The sequence below is a fragment of the Colletotrichum paranaense genome, assembly GCF_030867605.1.
Source record: "Colletotrichum paranaense strain IMI 384185 chromosome Unknown Scaffold_1.1, whole genome shotgun sequence".
In the NCBI taxonomy this organism is placed as follows: Eukaryota; Fungi; Ascomycota; class Sordariomycetes; order Glomerellales; family Glomerellaceae; genus Colletotrichum; species Colletotrichum paranaense.
Genome location: NW_026848959.1, coordinates 2450447 through 2466920, shown reverse-complemented (window position 1 = coordinate 2466920; position 16474 = coordinate 2450447). Strand labels below are relative to the sequence as shown.

Below are 16474 nucleotides of genomic sequence, written 5' to 3'. Positions count from 1 at the left end.
GTTACGCAGCCTCAAACGGCGGACAAATGGGACTAGAACCTTACCCTTCATGTGTTTCCGACCTCGCCCGCCCTTGCCTTATCTCCCCGTGCGATTGGTTGGGGGCATTCATGCTTGTGAGACGGACGCTGGAGAAATCGTGGATCCACTGACGAAACCTCTCATTCTCACGGCCGGCCTCATTGACCTCCTATATATATATGTCAGAATTGTATCTGGGGAAAACTTCCAATAGCAAGAACAGATCTTACGCGAGAGACGGTGACCAAATATTCCTTTACATCTTCAACAGTCCCCAGGCTCCCCAGGACAACGAACTTCTTGGCCACTGACAACCAAGCCAAACAAACCTCGTCTCCTGTGCCGGACTTCTTCATCGGATCAAGCATCTCTTTGCGTAGTCTCCTTTCGACCTTTGATCTCTCACTGGCGTATGCGGAGCCTCGCCTGGCACCGTGCACGGTCTTGCCACAGCCTGACAGTCGATAGAAGAAGTCTCCAATATCTCGAGAGAATGCTAGTACAGCTGAAATCATTGAAGTGTATTGCATGTTACAATCCACGTGGTTGCTCTCTCTGGTGATATCTGGAAGGGTGGTGTTGAACCCTTCTATGTCAATCTTGGGGCCGAGATCAGCGCCGTGTTCAGCAGATAGCCATGACGTGGATATAGGGGGTCCGCTGATGGACGAGAAAGTTTCCATAGGAACGTCGTCCAGTGGAAAGTCGATAGAAAAGTATTCAACCGCTCTTGGGTCGACACCAGATGGCTCAGGGGCTGAGGGGGTGTCATAGGGGCCTGATGCGAGTACATCTCCGAAACTGCTGAAACCTTCGAGACAGTACGACGTTTCTTGAAAGTGAGAGGTTTCGTCCACAGTATTCGTGGTGTCTGGCGACCTAAAGTAGAGCTGGTTAGAACCACTGTGGCCATTTTTCGCATCGGCTGTCGTTGTTCTTGGATGGTCTGAAGGCCACATTTCCAGCGCTACGGATATGAAAGCCTGCCGATTGTTGATATTCGGGATACAACCTCCCCATTGCTGGAGATCAGAAAGGGGATTGGTCACAACGATCCGGTCTCGTTGCAATAAGATTTCCGAGATCACATCGGAAAATGAGGCGAAAGCGATGATCTCGGCAAGAGTGTCGGGGATAACGAAGTCCAAAGCATCTCGGTGTGCCAGAATGCCCATTTTCCCTAATCCTCTGGAATTGCCGTAAATCCCTGGAAGCTTCTGGACGGTTTCAGAGGATGATTTAGAAGCTATCGCTTCAAGTCTTTCGTACTGGGTCTTCAATCCTTTCTGTAAGCTTTGGAGGTCCGTCCATGCCTGTCGAATATTCTCGGTTGAGCGTTGTGGATGTTGAACTTGGCCTGTCGAAGCGGAAACCGTGAATTGGCCTGCGAATTGGTGGCCAATATCATTAAGAATAGAATTCTCTCTGAGTGGCTGTTCTGATTGCGGATTGGTATCGGCAGTGTCCAGGCTATCCCGCCGCTTGTCGAGGTATGCAAGGCCTGCAAAAATCCCATCAATGTCAGCTTGAGCTCGTTGTCTTCTCTCGCTGGTATCAAGAGGTTCCACGCTAATAGTGATGGGTCCGTCTTTGTCGCCAAAGAAGCGGCTCAATCTTTCGCGGCGTAAGCGCGGGGCTTCGGGGGTCGCTGCCAGGATGTTGTGTTGATCCGCCTCCATTTTTAGTATGCTCGAAGTCAAGACCCGGTGCCTCGAAGTTGTCTTTCGTGTTGCCTGAACAAAGCAGTGGCTAAACAATGTATTGGTCGCGGACAAACCTGTTGCCTTATCTCGTTCATAAGTAGGCGATCAAGAAAGAACATGGCCTCTTCAATTATGTTGGCAAGGAAGGCGGGCTTGGTTGATTGTTCCTCCACAGACAGCATTTCGACGGAGGAACTCTTCACGGCTTGGTTGGGCATCAGGTTTGTTGGTCCTGGTTGGTCCGGTTCCCTTTGGTCCTCGTTGGTCCGGTTCCCTTTGGTCCTCGTTAGTCCCCTATGGACCTGTTTGGACCTGTTTGGACCTCGGGGATCTGGAAAAACGCTAGACTGCTTCAGTGATACTGCAGGGTCAGCCTCTGAGTGCATCAATCAATATGCTCATTGGGCGCATCCGCCCCAAGTAGGTGAATGCGCCCGGCTAAGGTAGGTGAGTTTAAGCATCACGTGCTTTGTATTGGAACTCCATGTCTGCTGTTGTGGTGACCAGCTAGTTTTTGAAATAGCAACGAGATCAAGTCTATCACGCCTTCCCAGCGCTGCCGCAAATATCGATCCACCTCTCCGTCTCCTTCTGCAGGATGTTCATGCCATCCTCCATCAATTGCGTCAGTGGCTTGCTGGCGTTCTCCCTCAAATGGACGTTCCAAACCTCCAGAAGCAGCTTATTGACATTCAACTTGATGGCGCCGTTGTCGATGCATTGTCTCATGATCTCTGGGCTGAAGTCATTGGTGCCATGCAAAGCCATGAGGACGCGGTTGTTGATTTGCTTGTTGACATTTGTCAATCGCTGGTAATCGAGTTGAGGGCCCTTGGGACCGTAGTCTCCGTGAATGTTGCCGATGCTCGGTGCCAAGAGATCAATCTCGGCATCGATGAAATCTTCAACCTCTTCAGGGCTCGTGAAAAGAGCTATTCAAGTCAGCGGATGAGTTTCATGCTGCACAGGCTCCGAGCCTTACCTTCCAAGTCGCCGGTGTCTGCGATGCCGTCTTCTCCACCGTTGATGCGTCCACTTTCCGCCTCGACAGCAATGTTGTGGTCGTGACAGACTCTTGTCAAAACCTTGGTCTTGGCGAGATTCTCCTCATGATCGTAGTGGCTCATATCGACCATGATTGAGTCGAATGGCAGCGTTCCTGCGATGTCGCGGATTTGCTGTTCGTCTTGGGCGTGGTCGAGGTGCAGGGCAAGTGGGACCTTTGCTGATTTGATGGCGGCGGCGACGGCCCATGGGAGAGTCGGGAGCTGCTTGACAGTAAGGGGGAACAAGAGAATCAGCATAGGCGATTTCTTGGCCTCCGCTGCGCGAACAACGGCAGTGAGATGCTCAATATTGTAGCTGAAATATAAAATATCAGTACCATACCCTCATAATACGTGTTATGGAAGCTGATAATACTTACATGACCACGGAGAGAACTCCATATTTGCCCTCAGTCGCGGCTTGGAGAATCTGTAGACTGCGATTTTGTGACTTGCTTTCCGCCCAGGACGACATTTTGATGATTACGTGAGGTGGATGATTCACTGAAGCTGAAAAATAGTTGGAAGATCAGCAGAGCAAACGAGTTCTTTAGTTCAAGCTTTTGACATGCAGACAACGATCACTACTTATCATTAGACCTGGATGAGTTGTGTCGTTGTGAGCTCGGCGGAATGGCCGATGCCCCGCGTTCCATCGCTGAGAACCCCGCGACGAGAGTTTCGGGAGTGGGACTGGGGAGTACGTACCTAAAGACGCCCTTCGATTTCCGGAAATGCAGTGAGAACGCCGCAATTCTCACCTCCGCCATTTCGAGACCGAGGATGGGAACTCGAAGATCATGAATGCTTCAGGTTCTCGAGGAGAAATCCCACTCTTCTCAATTTTGCGCTGCTCAAGTTGCGGCCACCTTGAGCTAAGCTAGATGCTGCCCTACAAGAATATCGACAGAAACTGACGCGAGTCGGTTGAATCCCGATCGCCAGCGAGCTGCTGTGCTCTCACGGAACTTCCGTACCGTCAATATTTGACTGCAATCGTTAGGTACATGCAGCAAGGCCTGGTCGACTGACGAGAAAAGCCGTCGACTCCCACGTTCTCCTGCTTCATTTCAGAATGTCCCGCTTAGAGCAGATGACTGCGAGCGCTCACCATCCTCAATGTTGATGGTCGCGCGACTCACTTCGGATACGCGGCACACCTCACTTCAGGGCGATTTTAGCGGGCGAAGCCGCCAAGTCCTAAGTTGGCATTCGACTCATCCAACTCCCAGACACGCAACCTCTGAGTGTGTCACAAACCTTCTGGGATAGTCGACCATACAGACTTTATGAGTATGAGGCTCTTGTGAGACGTCTTAGCATTCTCCATCTCTTTATGTTGCATTCTCACAATGATCGAGTGTTCACACACAGTCGCACCTCAGGGCTGAGGCCCCGATGCCTGTCTAAGCATAGCCGCCGTTGCCTGTGGCCTCTATTGTCCAGGTGATGGTCGTAGCTGACCACGAGGAGTTAGCGTAGGCTGATCCTTCTGCACGCTACCCGCACACACCGCGCAACCTCCAATCTGAGGTGAAGGTCCTCTGAGGCTCGGTCCGCAGCTTGTCTTCAGGACTAGGGGAAATTGAGGCTGGTGAACGAGCCAAACTGCCACCGTCAGCAATAATGATGCAGCCTGGTCACGCAGACTCACAGGGGTTCGGTCGCCTTGGTGGCTGCATAAGCAAACAGGCGTCCGGTATGATGACTGCGCTGTCGAGAATTGAAGACAAACAGAATGAGCTTGGCAAGGATCTCATTGTTCCTTAAGCGACAGTGTCCCAGGTCGCTTTTCGCAAGAAATCTCCATGTCGTTTCCTCGGTAGATCAGAGTGATGAAGCACAATGTCAGAGTACAAGGACTGGACGCGCGAGACTGAGAACGCGGTCCTCGACGAAGTAGCCGCCGCTCAGAACGACAGCCCCGAGCGCACCGACCCGCCTCAGACGTTGCCGCCTGGCCAGCCATCGGAAGACACGCAAGTTGATAGAACCGAGTCGCCTCCACGACCTAGTACTTCATCACATTGGGAACCCAGACCAGGCTTCGCGCACATCGACGGCGATGTCAATGGACGTGGGTACAACGAGACTTTGGTCGACATCGTCTGTGTGCCGTGTCCCGGAGCCGACCCAGTCGAGACATGGGCCCGCGACCCACTGCCGGAGGGATACTTCGGACGGGCCGCTGATGTGCCGCCGACTGCGTTGAAAGAGCTCGCGGGAGCTAGTATTCTGTCACCGACGATCAACCGACATCTTCCCAAGGCGACCCATCTGTGGGTGAGGCAGGGGATTCGGAAGGAGGTTAGCGAGGCTCGCGTGCTTCTCTACCGTCATCGCGAGTTAATTGAGGGGGTTACCCTTGAAGAGCTTGCGAATGATTTGATTGAACAAGTTTGGAACACGAGATATGGCAACGTGAGTGTTTGACAACATTTCTTCTTGAGATCCACGGGATAACATAGCTTCAGCAACGGTCTCGTCCGTTGTTCTTCATCGCGCATAGTGTTGGCGGCTTAGTTGTCAAGCTGGCTCTTTTGAAAGCAACCAAGAGCGAGTATTTCAAACCATTTATGTATAACTGTCATGGAGTTACCTTTTTCGGTAAGTTCGACGTCTTATTTGAAGACGCCGGGATACGTCTAGATGCTGATGCCGGTATAGCAACTCCGCACAAGGGCTCAAGTTACCTGTCAATGAACAACTTGGAGGACAGTATTCGCCACCTTCTTCGCCTCCAACGACCACTTCCACGCTCAATCTCCAACAATTTGAGACTAGGCCACAAGCCTCTTCTCAAGATGGACGAGGAATTCTCGACAATCGCAAGCGAGCTCAGGATATGGTCCTTCTATGAGACCATCGACTCCCAGCTTTCAGGCTCTGGGTCTACGAGTAGAGGCTTAGCGAAGGAAGTTCGATTCGGCGCCCCCATTGCCTCCATAAAGTCATCATTACTTGGCGTTAGGCAGGAGCGGGTCTTCTCGTTGGACAGCGAACATGCCAATTGCGCCTCTTTTGGTGAGGGGAACACAGAAACGATGAACACCTACCTACATGAACTCTCTGTAGCGGTTCAAAAAGCTACAGAACTGAGCTCCCAGTACATTCACACTCCGCTGAACCTCAAGAGACATGTTAAGGTCGAGATAATTGGCTTCTATGAAGACCCAGATGCAGACATGGAGTCCGCCATTCGTCTTTACTTCACAAAGCTTCATCTCCAAGAGTTTCTGGACAAAGGTCCTGAACGATGCCTGGAAGAACGGCTGAGAAGAAGCACACTCCGGCCGCGGTCCGATCCCAATCCGCCCCATCCAAGCCAGGCAGACTCACAACACAGTTCTCATGGCCTGGGAATTATGGCTGGCTTCCAAGAGCTGGGGCAAAAGATATGGCGAGCTGGCTCGGACGCTGGGAGTCGGCCCAAGAGCTCCGACTCCGAAAGTCAGGGCTCGCCCGGCATCGTCGTCACTCGTCCATCCATGGCTGGAGGCTCTAATTCGATGCCTGTGGATACTCTACGGCGAATGCAAAGCCTCAAGGTCCCGGCCTTGTCTCCGCCGGGGTTCAATCGGCCATCCAGTCGAGGTAGCAACGCCGACAGCACGAGGTCAGATCCAACAGAACTTGAGCTGTCGCCGAAGACGCCAGATCCCGAGCCTTTTGCATCAATAGGTGTAGAGAAGAGCTATTCAGAGCCACTTTCCAGACGACAAGACCGGTACTCGAGGGCTTCTGCCTTGGAGGATCTGACGGCTGGGTTTTCAAGACCTGACCCGACCGGTAGAAAGTTTATGTGGATTCATACTCCATTCACCAATCCCTCTTGGGTCAAGGTAAGATCGGGACCGCAATTCCTCACTCGGCCGAGCTAAATACCGCAATACAGGATGTTTTCAGTGTCCTAGCCAACCCCAATGACCCAAGTTTCGTGAAACTCTTCAACCATGATAACTGGGCATCGAAGCATGTCATCGGAAGACACTCTCAATCGCAAGCATCGTTCGTGAAACCGGCCTGCAACATCATTCCCCTCAACTCAGGTGAGCTTTCAAACTAAATGAGTCGGTGTAACGTGAGCTAATTATGTCAAAAGCTCCCTCACCTCATCCGTCCCCTAACCTTTCTGGCCGTGTCAGTCCAGCTGGGCCTTCGTCAGTGTATCTGTACATGTACCTTCCGTTCCTTCACTTCGACACGTATATCGACATAGTCCGCCGACGCAATTTCATCAAGCAGCGCATGCAGCATGGTAGGTCTCGTCCGGTTCCACGAGAAATTGCACAGCTGGACTCTGCGGAGCTTCGAATGATCTGGGAGTACATAGGGTACGACCCGCCACTCAACTACCGTCGGACTCTTGATCAGTTTGCATACCCCTCCTTAAGAGACACATGGGCTCGCGATGACGATCAGATGCTCTATAAGCTTACCAAAGATCGCGCGTCCACTGGAGTTGACTTGGAACAGCTGGGACTCCAGAGGCGACAAACCACAGGATCGACATGGAGCCCGATGAACAAGCTCACGCCTTCGAGCACGGGACTGCTAGAGGATGAGGTTGATACCGATGATGAGAACCAGGATCTCGATGAGGTTATCAAGGATGGCAAGGTTCTCATGGTCGATGAGCTTTGGCTGTGGGCTATTGATGCGAGTGAGTTCTCCCAGTTCGGTTCGATTGAAAGAATTCAGAACTGATAAACGCCTTAGAAACCTTAACTACATTCTTCAACAGAAGGGAATCAAAGCCAAAAGAGGGGCCCCTATTTCAGCAGGCAGACCTCAGGAACAGCGTATACAATGAGCTCAATGGCGATCTCACGGGCCGTTGTGAAAATGCACTGGATCTTGCAGCATTCATCGTACTTCATGCGATCACTGTTCTGCTCGATCGGGCTTCTCATCCTGACCTCGAGATCTTCAGAATATTTGAAGAAGCAATCAGCATGCTCGTAGGTCACCTCCAGCATCCTTCTGAGTTTCCAAGCCCTGAGACTAACGGGTACAGACCGAGCGCATGACTTCTTCCCTGAAGCACTTCCGCATGCAGACATTCAAAGACGTGGGCTTCGAATCTGACTCGGATAGCAATCGGCCGGAGTCCATCAAGAAGCGCCATAAGCGTGAGCTCGAAGAAGCCGAGCGGGAGAACCGCGAAAACACGTCGGCACTGATGGAACTCCGCGATCTAGAGGATGAACTTAAGTCCCTCGAAAGGCTATTCGAGACCCAGGATGGCGTAGTTCGAAATATGAAGGCGATCTTTGAGGGAGAAGACCTTAAAAGTGTCACGAGGAACGGGCAGATGTACCTCGAAGAAGCTCTAGCCAAGCTTGAAGAGTACAAGAGCCAGACGCTGGAGATGCTGAAGAGAGTCGACACGACGAGGAATGATGTGAGTGCTTGACATCTCAACCTGCACTGCTGAGTCTTAAGAGTCGGCTAACATGGCACAGTATGAGAAACTTTTGGAGATGGTCCAGCGTAAGGCTCAAGTAGATGAAGTTCGGTGGTCACGCCTTCAGACCGAGCTAGCCTCTTCGCAGAATCTCTCAGTCATGATTTTCACCACATTCACCGTCATCTTCCTCCCCTTGTCCTTCTTTACAAGCTTATTCGGCATGAACACAGTCGAATGGGATGCTCAGCTTCCAACTATTGGCTTCATCGGTGCCGTTTCGCTGCCCCTATCCGTGTTCATCATTGCAGCGGCGCTTATTGCGGCGTTCAGTAGTCGTGTGCAAGGATTCGTTCGGATGGGATACAAGGGTGGTAAAAAGGTCGTTGTGCTTGTGGCGTCCAGCATCAAGAAGATTGTACCACGAAAGAAGAGGGAGAAGAGACGCGTCAACAAGGTGGAACGGGAAGAGAGGAGAACGAGGAGGAAAGATGGTGGGTATGACTTTTGGGAGAATGTAAGGAGGGAAAGGGCGAGTGAGTATCGTATCCCGGAAGTTAATCGCAACAAGGCGAAAACATGATATCAGTGAGGGGTCAGGGACAGTCACTCAATCAATGATATTCGTTAAAATTATTTACAAGAATTTAGATGACTTTAGAATATTGTTGCGGGCAGACTTTTGACGCCAACATAGTTCAGCAGCTCGCCCTTCAATATAACGGGCATCCTAGCGACGGACTTCCAAATTTAGGTACACAGTAGCCCTGGGTCACCGTCCCACCCGTGAATGTGCTGGCAGCATTCTTCTTCGATGCTCCATACGTCGCCTGGTTCGTCGTTTGAACGTACTCAGTTTGGGGAACGCACTGCAAGTTGAGATCGCCGCATTTGTTCTCTGCAAGCGAGCACAACGGGAGACAAGCACACGGGATATTGCCTGCCGGGCTATTTGCACAGGAAACCGGGACATTTAGCCACGCTTTCCCGCCCAAAGGGCATCTCAAGTTAGGATTGGCGTCGCAAGCTTGGGGCGTCACCTTCTTTCCAATGTTGCCCTGCCCCGCTGGGAGTCCGTTAGGAGTCTCCGGGTCATAGTCAACAGTGAACTCGATCGCCGTCTTAAGTGTGGACAGCGGAACTGGAGTGGCTTTGGGCGGCGCTTTTGGTACCGCGCCGTTGCGGGCCGTGTACCCTGTCGAACCTTCAACGCATATGGTGTCATCCTCAAAAGCTGCGCGAGCAACGTCTCGCCATAGAGCAGTCATGTTATTGACATTGTCGAGAGTGTAGTACAAACGACAGTCAGCCGCAGAGTAGCGGAACTGGAGCGGGGTCGAGACGTCGTCCGCGCGAAGCTGGTCTCGGAGGTTGAAGGCCGCGTAACTGACGTACATGCCCGACTCGCGAACGTCCGGTAGTCTGGTCGCAGCAGTCTCGTCCTTTTCCCGTGCAAAGGCGAAGTCGGCGTCGAGAAAGTCTCCAGAGTAGATGCGGGCTCCACGAGTACCGCCCGCCGCTTGCATTGGGCCGGGCTTGGGCGCACCGCCTACAACGATGGTGCGGGCTTTGCCTTGAGTGGTAGCGACTTCGAGGAAGAGAGCGCAAGCGGATGAACAGGCACCATCGGTGAGCTGCGAGCCGTGTTAGTCAAGAGGTTCTGTAATATCGTGAACCAGCCGGTTCATGGCGATAGGTGTCTTGACTTACAATAACGATGTTTCCAGGCTCGAATGGCGGCGACTCGCCAACATCTTTGTTGTCAATATAGCGGGTCATCAGCCAGCCGTCAAAAGCGGCTTGGTGGAAATACGGATTCGACAGATCGTAGCGTTCCTTGTGTGCATGTAAGCTAAGAGCTTTCCAGGATACTTATATATTCTTTTGTTTCGATGTCAACTTACCACCAAGCTGAAGTCGTCGTCCTTGTATCTTCTCGGGCCTTCATACTCCTGCCATGATGTGAAGTTCTCATTGGTCTCTGCGTTCAAGCGAGACGTGATAACCCACTCATCTGCCACGAGTTCGACCTTTGTCTTGAACTCTGTCGAGTTACTGGTTGGAAGTCCCTCCCAGTAGTTCGTCGTTGCAGTGCCTAGAACATTGGCCATGTCAAAGCTGCGTCTCCGGCTTCCGGCGAAGGGGTCGATGCCAGGGAACAAGTCCCGTAGCAAGAGAAGCGCAAGACCCGTTGTGCCACCATAGTTATTCGTGAGATCAATCACAAGCTTAGAAAGGCTTCTGTTCTGGGCACCCTCGAGAAACGTGTCGACAGCCAAGCTGAAGTTGCCAATGTCCCACCCATACTGGTCAAAGTGCGGAATACTGAGCACGGCGGTGGAGATGTCCTCATAGAAGTATCCGGTCACGACACCGCCGTTTCCAGTCGCGTCCAAGTTGTTCTGCACGACATCCGGGTTGGGCGGGAATGCTCCCAGACTCTCGTTGTAGAAGCTTCGGCGTTGTTGCTGCGGCACTGGGTTGAAGGTGCCGCTTGACGGTTCACCGCCTCCAAACGCAGGCGGCAGCGGAACTTCACCATAGGATGCAGGCAATAGTCCGAGGACGAAGTAGTTGTAGAAGTCACCGCCGGTTGTCAGAGGACCAGTGAAATCTGGGTTGTTGTAGATTGCAACCCAGTACGTCTCTTCGACAGCGACTGCGTTCAGATTGGGATCTTCGTAGGTGAAATTCAGCGAGTCCCCTGGGTAGAAGGTGCCGCTGCCAGCAAAAATGTTCAACGCCCCTATGATATCCTGTACAGGGTTGCCCATGATCTGGTTCCAGTCGGCGTGGGGTTCAAGCATGCCGACTGAGTTCAGAGCAGCGTAGCGAGTTAGGAAATCGACAATGGGTTCGTCATTAATGTGAGAGATGGCGGAAATCTGAGTTCCATTGTCTCGATAATCGCGGACCTGAGCTTGAGTTCAAAGTTAGTAATGCCTACACAAGGTTCCGGGCCAGAGCCACTCACATTCAAAGTACACCTTCGGGGTTTCCTTGCCGTCGATTGATGCAGTGACGAGTGACCAGGGACTGGAAAAGGAGAAGGCTGAGAGAATTCCAGCGGCAAGATCGACATGGGCATCATGAACTGAGTAGACCAAAAGCTGTAGATCGGCCTCAAACTGGTACTGGTTCTTATAGACACCTGAAGTTACGTTCGCCTTCAAGTATTCCAACCCTTGGTTAAGGTCAAACGCGGGTTGTTGATAACCCTCGGGAGGGTTCTTGAGGTATGCCAATGTACTTTGAAACTGCATAGTCGTGTTGTAATATTCGATAAAGCGAAGTGCCACGGCATCGTTGAAGGGAACGCTAGTCAAGCAAAGATATACGTCCGAGGCATAGAAGATCCGATATCCTGCGTTTTGATCAACATCAAGGAGAAATCAACTCTGCATAAACGATACTTACCATCATTGACAGCCTCAATGATCTCGCCACATATCGATTGTGGTGGAACAGGCGCATCCTGTCGTCGTGGCAAACTCTTCGGAGCCTCAGACGGGCGAGCAACCACGGCACTTAAGCAGTGGCTCAGCAGCAATAAAGGGACTTTGAACAGCATTTTGACTTGACTTCAACCAAACGGTGGTTGATTTGACTTGCAAAAATCTCTTGAACACAAAATCTAACAATGGCATGGCTGCAATCCTCTTATCAATCAGGTTCCATCAGTGAGGCAAAAAGCAAAGGTCTGCACCTGCGGGCGCCATTTCCCATCTAAGATTAGACATCCGGCCCCCATGACCCTGCTAGGCAATCGTAAATCCAGAGCCTGGGGACCAGACTGCTGGGCTGCATCGAGGCTGCATATAGTGCGGCCCGATGTAACCATTGCTTCTTCGAATGTGGAATACCAGACGTAGAGCCCGTCATCGACCAGTTCTCCAAGGCTACGCGAGACTAGGCAACACCATTCCCAACTTGAGGCATGCAACAGCCATGAAGTCACAACTATTTCACCAGTGCACATCGACGAGGCCAGGTATTCTCCTATCTACATCAAATTATGTGTAAGTCGCTTCAGAGAACTTCGAAGTACACCGTCAACCCTCTGTATCTGAAAATGAGCTCACGATGCATCAATGTCAATAGAAAAGAATAGCTCCAAGGGATGTGCCAACGGCTTGTGGCTGCGGCCCGTCGTTGTAGCATGAGTGGGACCTGCTTCTAGGGCTGGGCTGCTTATCACGCGATAAGTCCAGTCAATAAGACATGTGGCTTGTCTGGGTCCCGTAGGATTCACGGCTGAGATGTAAGTCAGCACTTAAGCATATTGGTTTGATTAGTTTGGTACGCAAGGGAAGATGATTTTGCGTGAGATTCCAGCAACTCGGTGAGGCGCAGCCCCTGCAGCTGCATGAGTAGCTTGATTTTCCCCTCTACAACCCCGGTAGTATCAACACACGCGATTTTACGAACCGCCAGAAACGGTAAGATTGTACGCCTGCTGGTAAGGCGCTGCTAGGCAGCCGTCAAATCTCTGCACCCGTTTTTTTGGTGACACAAGGCGCTTGCAGACCCGGAAGTGGGTGTGATGAAGTCGATGGTTCTGCTCACCACGTGCATCTTCGAGCACGGCGATTTTCTAGAGGTGGAACTCATTGAGTTTCTTGAACGGGTGGCCTTTTCGCGACTCACGCTGATCCGATATTTCTTTCCCGTTGAGGAGCCCTATCCGTAGCGTCCGGTGGCACGGTGATCGAAAGAAACTTAACCAACGTTTCTTGAATGTCGGAAGCCCGCCGGCTCCGTTGAAGATTTGAACTCTGCTGCTCTGCTGGGGCCAAGATACAGCCGTTGCGCCGTTTCGACCCTGAGCCTTCCAATACTAGTACCGAAACGGAGACCCTAAAACATGGACGCCGTTGAAGCAGAAGAAGTGCACCATCCCGCGGTGAGGGAACTGTTCGAGAGCAGGTCAGAAATGCACCCCGCATTGAGCGAGTCGCACGAACCGGGCGCGGATATCTGGCAGCCACTGTGGGACTGGGTGTTCATGAACGACATCTTTCAATGCTGGCAACGGGATGACAACAAGTGGATGCTGCGCTGTGTTGGTAGACCAGGGTCAGGCAAGGTGCGTACAAGTTGTTTCTTGTTTTACGTTTTCCCTGGCATTTTGCTTTGCATCTCCTTCCTTTGTTTTGCAGGTCGCAGTTTGCAGTTTGCATAAAGGTCATGGGCCTCCAGATCGTCCCAAGGGTTGTTCGGATGCCAAGACGCTGGTTGGTGATGCATCACACTGATAGAATTCATGCGCTGATTACCTACTTGCTTACTTACAACTCGTGCCATTTCAGACGACCTTGTCCGCGCTGGCGACCAAGAGGTTGAGAGAACAGTACCATGGGGAGAGGGAAGCCGTCGCCTCAGTTTTTGTGCGGACGGACGTGGCCTCGGGCGGTACCGCCTTTGTGGAAGACGTTCTGACGAGCATATTCCACCAACTGTGCGTCAACCACACACAGGTCGACGAGGACGAAGCGTACGTCGCAAAGTATCGACTTTACCTCGACGCTAGGAAGCACGGTCATCGCGACATCTTCCGGATTAAGCTTATGCGAGAGGCGTTGCAGTCGCGACTTGGCATGCTCGATCGCGCGTTCCTTGTTGTCGACGACTTTGACAGGTGTAGTCCGGCTGTTGACCTGTTTCTCGAGAACGAGCTGGCCATCTTGGCGAACGACTCAAGGCTCAAGGTACTCATCACCTCCCGCGTCTCATGTCTCAAGACGATACCTACTTGGCAATATTGCGACTCTTGCGACGACGAGGCGTCAAAGTTCCTCTATGTCTACTGGCGATGTGAGAGCTGTAAGAAGGGAAAGGTGAAACTGGATTCATACATTCTCTGCCAAGAATGCAGAGACAATGAGAAGACTTGCACCAACTGGTAAGTTTGCCATGGCCGTGCCAAACTAAACACTCTCTTTGCATACTTCACCCATTATTATGTTGCTTTCTCACTTCATGAAATGAACTTTCTTCTATTACGGGAAGACATGCGGCTCCTTTCGAACCAAGTTGAAGTTGAGACTATCGAGTGGAATAAGGCTAACATCCGAGGCAAATGCGAAGCGGAGACGCCGCAGACTTCGTCCAACCTTTTGATCATATTGAGCTTCAAGTCCATTCCGCCATGGAACCGGTCTCACGATTCATCGATTGGGACCTGGAGACAGAGCACGGAGACCTTGGCCTGGGCAGCCGCAGCAACAACAGCAGGGAGAACAAGCCCGACGAGCTACCACCACTATCCGCGTTTGGCAGACGGCTGGTCGACCCCCGAAACCATGAGGTCTTTGCCGACTTGCGACGTCAAATTGAAAGTCAGGCCAGCGGTAACATCAGTCTCGCTCGTCTGCGACTGGACGACCTCCACCGAACCCAATCTCTCGACGCCGTTGCCTTTCAGGCAGATAAACTGCCTGCGAATGTCGTCTCCTTCTTCGACGCTGGCATTCGACGCATCGAGGAGCAGCCGCCTGCGCAGCGAGACCTCGGCTTGAAGGCGATTGCCGCCGTCGCGCATTATGATTTTTCGCCAGATGGTGTAGCGTATGAGATCGTAGAGAAAGTCCTTCATCGAGCTGCCAAGGCCTCCGCTCGAGCTTCCGCCAAGAGAGCAAATTCAACTCCGATGGTATCATCGTCAGTGAAGTCTCACAAGAATTATACGGCACCCAAGAGGCCAGAAACAACGACATGGGTTCATGTGCCTCATCGCAGCCTCGAAGAGATTCTGCATGCCACGCGTGGGTTCCTGGAGTTCGGCAATCTGGAACATCGACCATTACGGGCCTATTGTCAGGCCTTCCATACGTACGCGCAGGAGAACTACAATGAGTCGCTCGTATGGGCGCACGCGCAGCTCGACTTTGAAGGGGAGGGCTTGGCGGAGTTCGGCAACAAAGGGATGAGGCGCTCGCGGACGGGCGTCGCGCATTTTGTGGAGAAGAGGGACCAAGCGAAGACGCCGGGGCCTTTTCATCAGGAACCACCACCAATCTGGACTAATAGACAGATAGGCGAAGGAGGATGGGGGCCCAGTCTTGTTGGTGGTGGTGGCTCGGGTGCGAGCTGTGGTAACGCTCCCGATGCTACCGTTACTGCCGCCGCCGCTTCTGACGGCTCGGGAGCGCATGGGGAGACCCCATTACGATCTGCTGCGGCTATGGCTGCTGCTAAGCGGAAAATGGTCAAGGCCTCCGACTTTGAACGGGACCAGAGCTTCAAAATGGCAAGGAGAGGCACGAGCTGGGCCTGATTCAGACACAGATACGTTCGACGTTTACCTTAATCGATGTTTGGTGTGACTCCATACGGGGACTGGGGTTTCGCTTCGGCAGTGACATACCGCTAAGGTTGGTCCATGTTACCTGAATAGGGTAGCGAAGAGAAACACACTGGGAGGCTTGGAGGGAGACAACGTTTGACGTATGGATACCTGTCGGACGGGGACGGCAAAATTCGAATACAGCGCCTAGAAGAGAGAAAAGCTCGAGCACGTGTCAGGTTCGTTCAATCGAGAGTGAAAGCCACTGACTGGTGGTGGACCGCGGGGAAAGACAAGTGAGAGATTGCGAGAGACAGACGAGAAAGAAAAATGATGTCTTGTTTGAGGACTCGGCTTGGCTGACAGGGCGTTAAAGGCTCGCCTTAGAGCTGGCATCGTCCTTGTTGGTTCCCTGTCTTGGTAGACGATCCTTCGAAATCGAAGACCCAACAGTCTGTCCGTTCCCAGAGACGTCATCCAGCTACCCCCCTGTAACATGCCAGTTTGAGCAAGTTGAGCGGTGCAACTTCGTTCCGAAACCAGCCCTACCTGCGATTCCTGTGGGTGCCTTGGTGTGGTCCATTTCTGTCGGCCCAGGATCTTTCCGTAAGAGCGCTTGGGTATTCCTCTCCGAAAATTTTGATGTGCCTGTGTGTAAGTGTGTGGATGGTGTGTCGCGATGTGTGTACCTACGTCGTGGAAGAGTATGTGCGGTGCTTTTCTCCTCTACCCACCTAAAAGAGTTGCAAGTCCACGTGCGCCAAGCAACAAACAGGTTTCAAGATCATGTATCGAAACAAACTCCTCGAGAGTATAATAGTTCGTCCCGGTCGCTCCAACCATGTCACTGTAGCTCTCGAATCTCATGCCAAGTTGACCTGTTTCGTTTTAACCCGCCTACTTCAATTCGCTTCCCCTGTCTATCGTTCACCTCTTTCTCTTCGTGTAAATTATTGGGTATTTAACACACCTTTTCCGATACTGAAGGATATTTCTCTGCACAAACTTGAAC

The 16474-nt window shown here is 52.1% G+C and overlaps 6 protein-coding genes across 6 annotated transcripts; 2 read left to right on the top strand and 4 right to left on the bottom strand.

Moving 5' to 3' along the window:
• Window positions 1-40: 40 nt before the first annotated feature.
• CPAR01_00895 (uncharacterized protein) lies at window positions 41-1700 on the bottom strand (the record flags this gene model as incomplete). The annotated part of the gene is made up of 2 exons (XM_060485185.1): window positions 41-190; window positions 252-1700. 2 exons carry the CDS (start codon window positions 1698-1700, stop codon window positions 41-43), a joined length of 1599 nt encoding a protein of 532 aa, XP_060356042.1.
• Window positions 1701-2264: 564 nt separating this feature from the next.
• Window positions 2265-3245, bottom strand: CPAR01_00894 (fructose-bisphosphate aldolase class-II; the record flags this gene model as incomplete). The annotated part of the gene is made up of 3 exons (XM_060485184.1): window positions 2265-2656; window positions 2707-3086; window positions 3151-3245. 3 exons carry the CDS (start codon window positions 3243-3245, stop codon window positions 2265-2267), a joined length of 867 nt encoding a protein of 288 aa, XP_060356041.1.
• Window positions 3246-4615: 1370 nt separating this feature from the next.
• On the top strand, window positions 4616-8760 carry CPAR01_00893 (uncharacterized protein; the record flags this gene model as incomplete). Its single annotated transcript, XM_060485183.1, has 8 exons — window positions 4616-5191; window positions 5245-5377; window positions 5438-6612; window positions 6666-6819; window positions 6873-7433; window positions 7490-7731; window positions 7788-8174; window positions 8236-8760. The coding sequence occupies 8 exons, from the start codon at window positions 4616-4618 to the stop codon at window positions 8758-8760; spliced, it is 3753 nt and encodes a 1250-aa protein (XP_060356040.1).
• A 130-nt stretch (window positions 8761-8890) lies between these two features.
• Window positions 8891-11748, bottom strand: CPAR01_00892 (peptidase S41 family protein; the record flags this gene model as incomplete). The annotated part of the gene is made up of 5 exons (XM_060485182.1): window positions 8891-9811; window positions 9888-10013; window positions 10082-11097; window positions 11152-11541; window positions 11595-11748. The coding sequence occupies 5 exons, from the start codon at window positions 11746-11748 to the stop codon at window positions 8891-8893; spliced, it is 2607 nt and encodes an 868-aa protein (XP_060356039.1).
• Window positions 11749-11844: 96 nt separating this feature from the next.
• On the bottom strand, window positions 11845-12156 carry CPAR01_00891 (uncharacterized protein; the record flags this gene model as incomplete). Its single annotated transcript, XM_060485181.1, has 1 exon — window positions 11845-12156. One exon carries the CDS (start codon window positions 12154-12156, stop codon window positions 11845-11847), a length of 312 nt encoding a protein of 103 aa, XP_060356038.1.
• An 885-nt stretch (window positions 12157-13041) lies between these two features.
• On the top strand, window positions 13042-15453 carry CPAR01_00890 (uncharacterized protein; the record flags this gene model as incomplete). The annotated part of the gene is made up of 3 exons (XM_060485180.1): window positions 13042-13263; window positions 13487-14079; window positions 14253-15453. The coding sequence occupies 3 exons, from the start codon at window positions 13042-13044 to the stop codon at window positions 15451-15453; spliced, it is 2016 nt and encodes a 671-aa protein (XP_060356037.1).
• Window positions 15454-16474: the final 1021 nt, after the last annotated feature.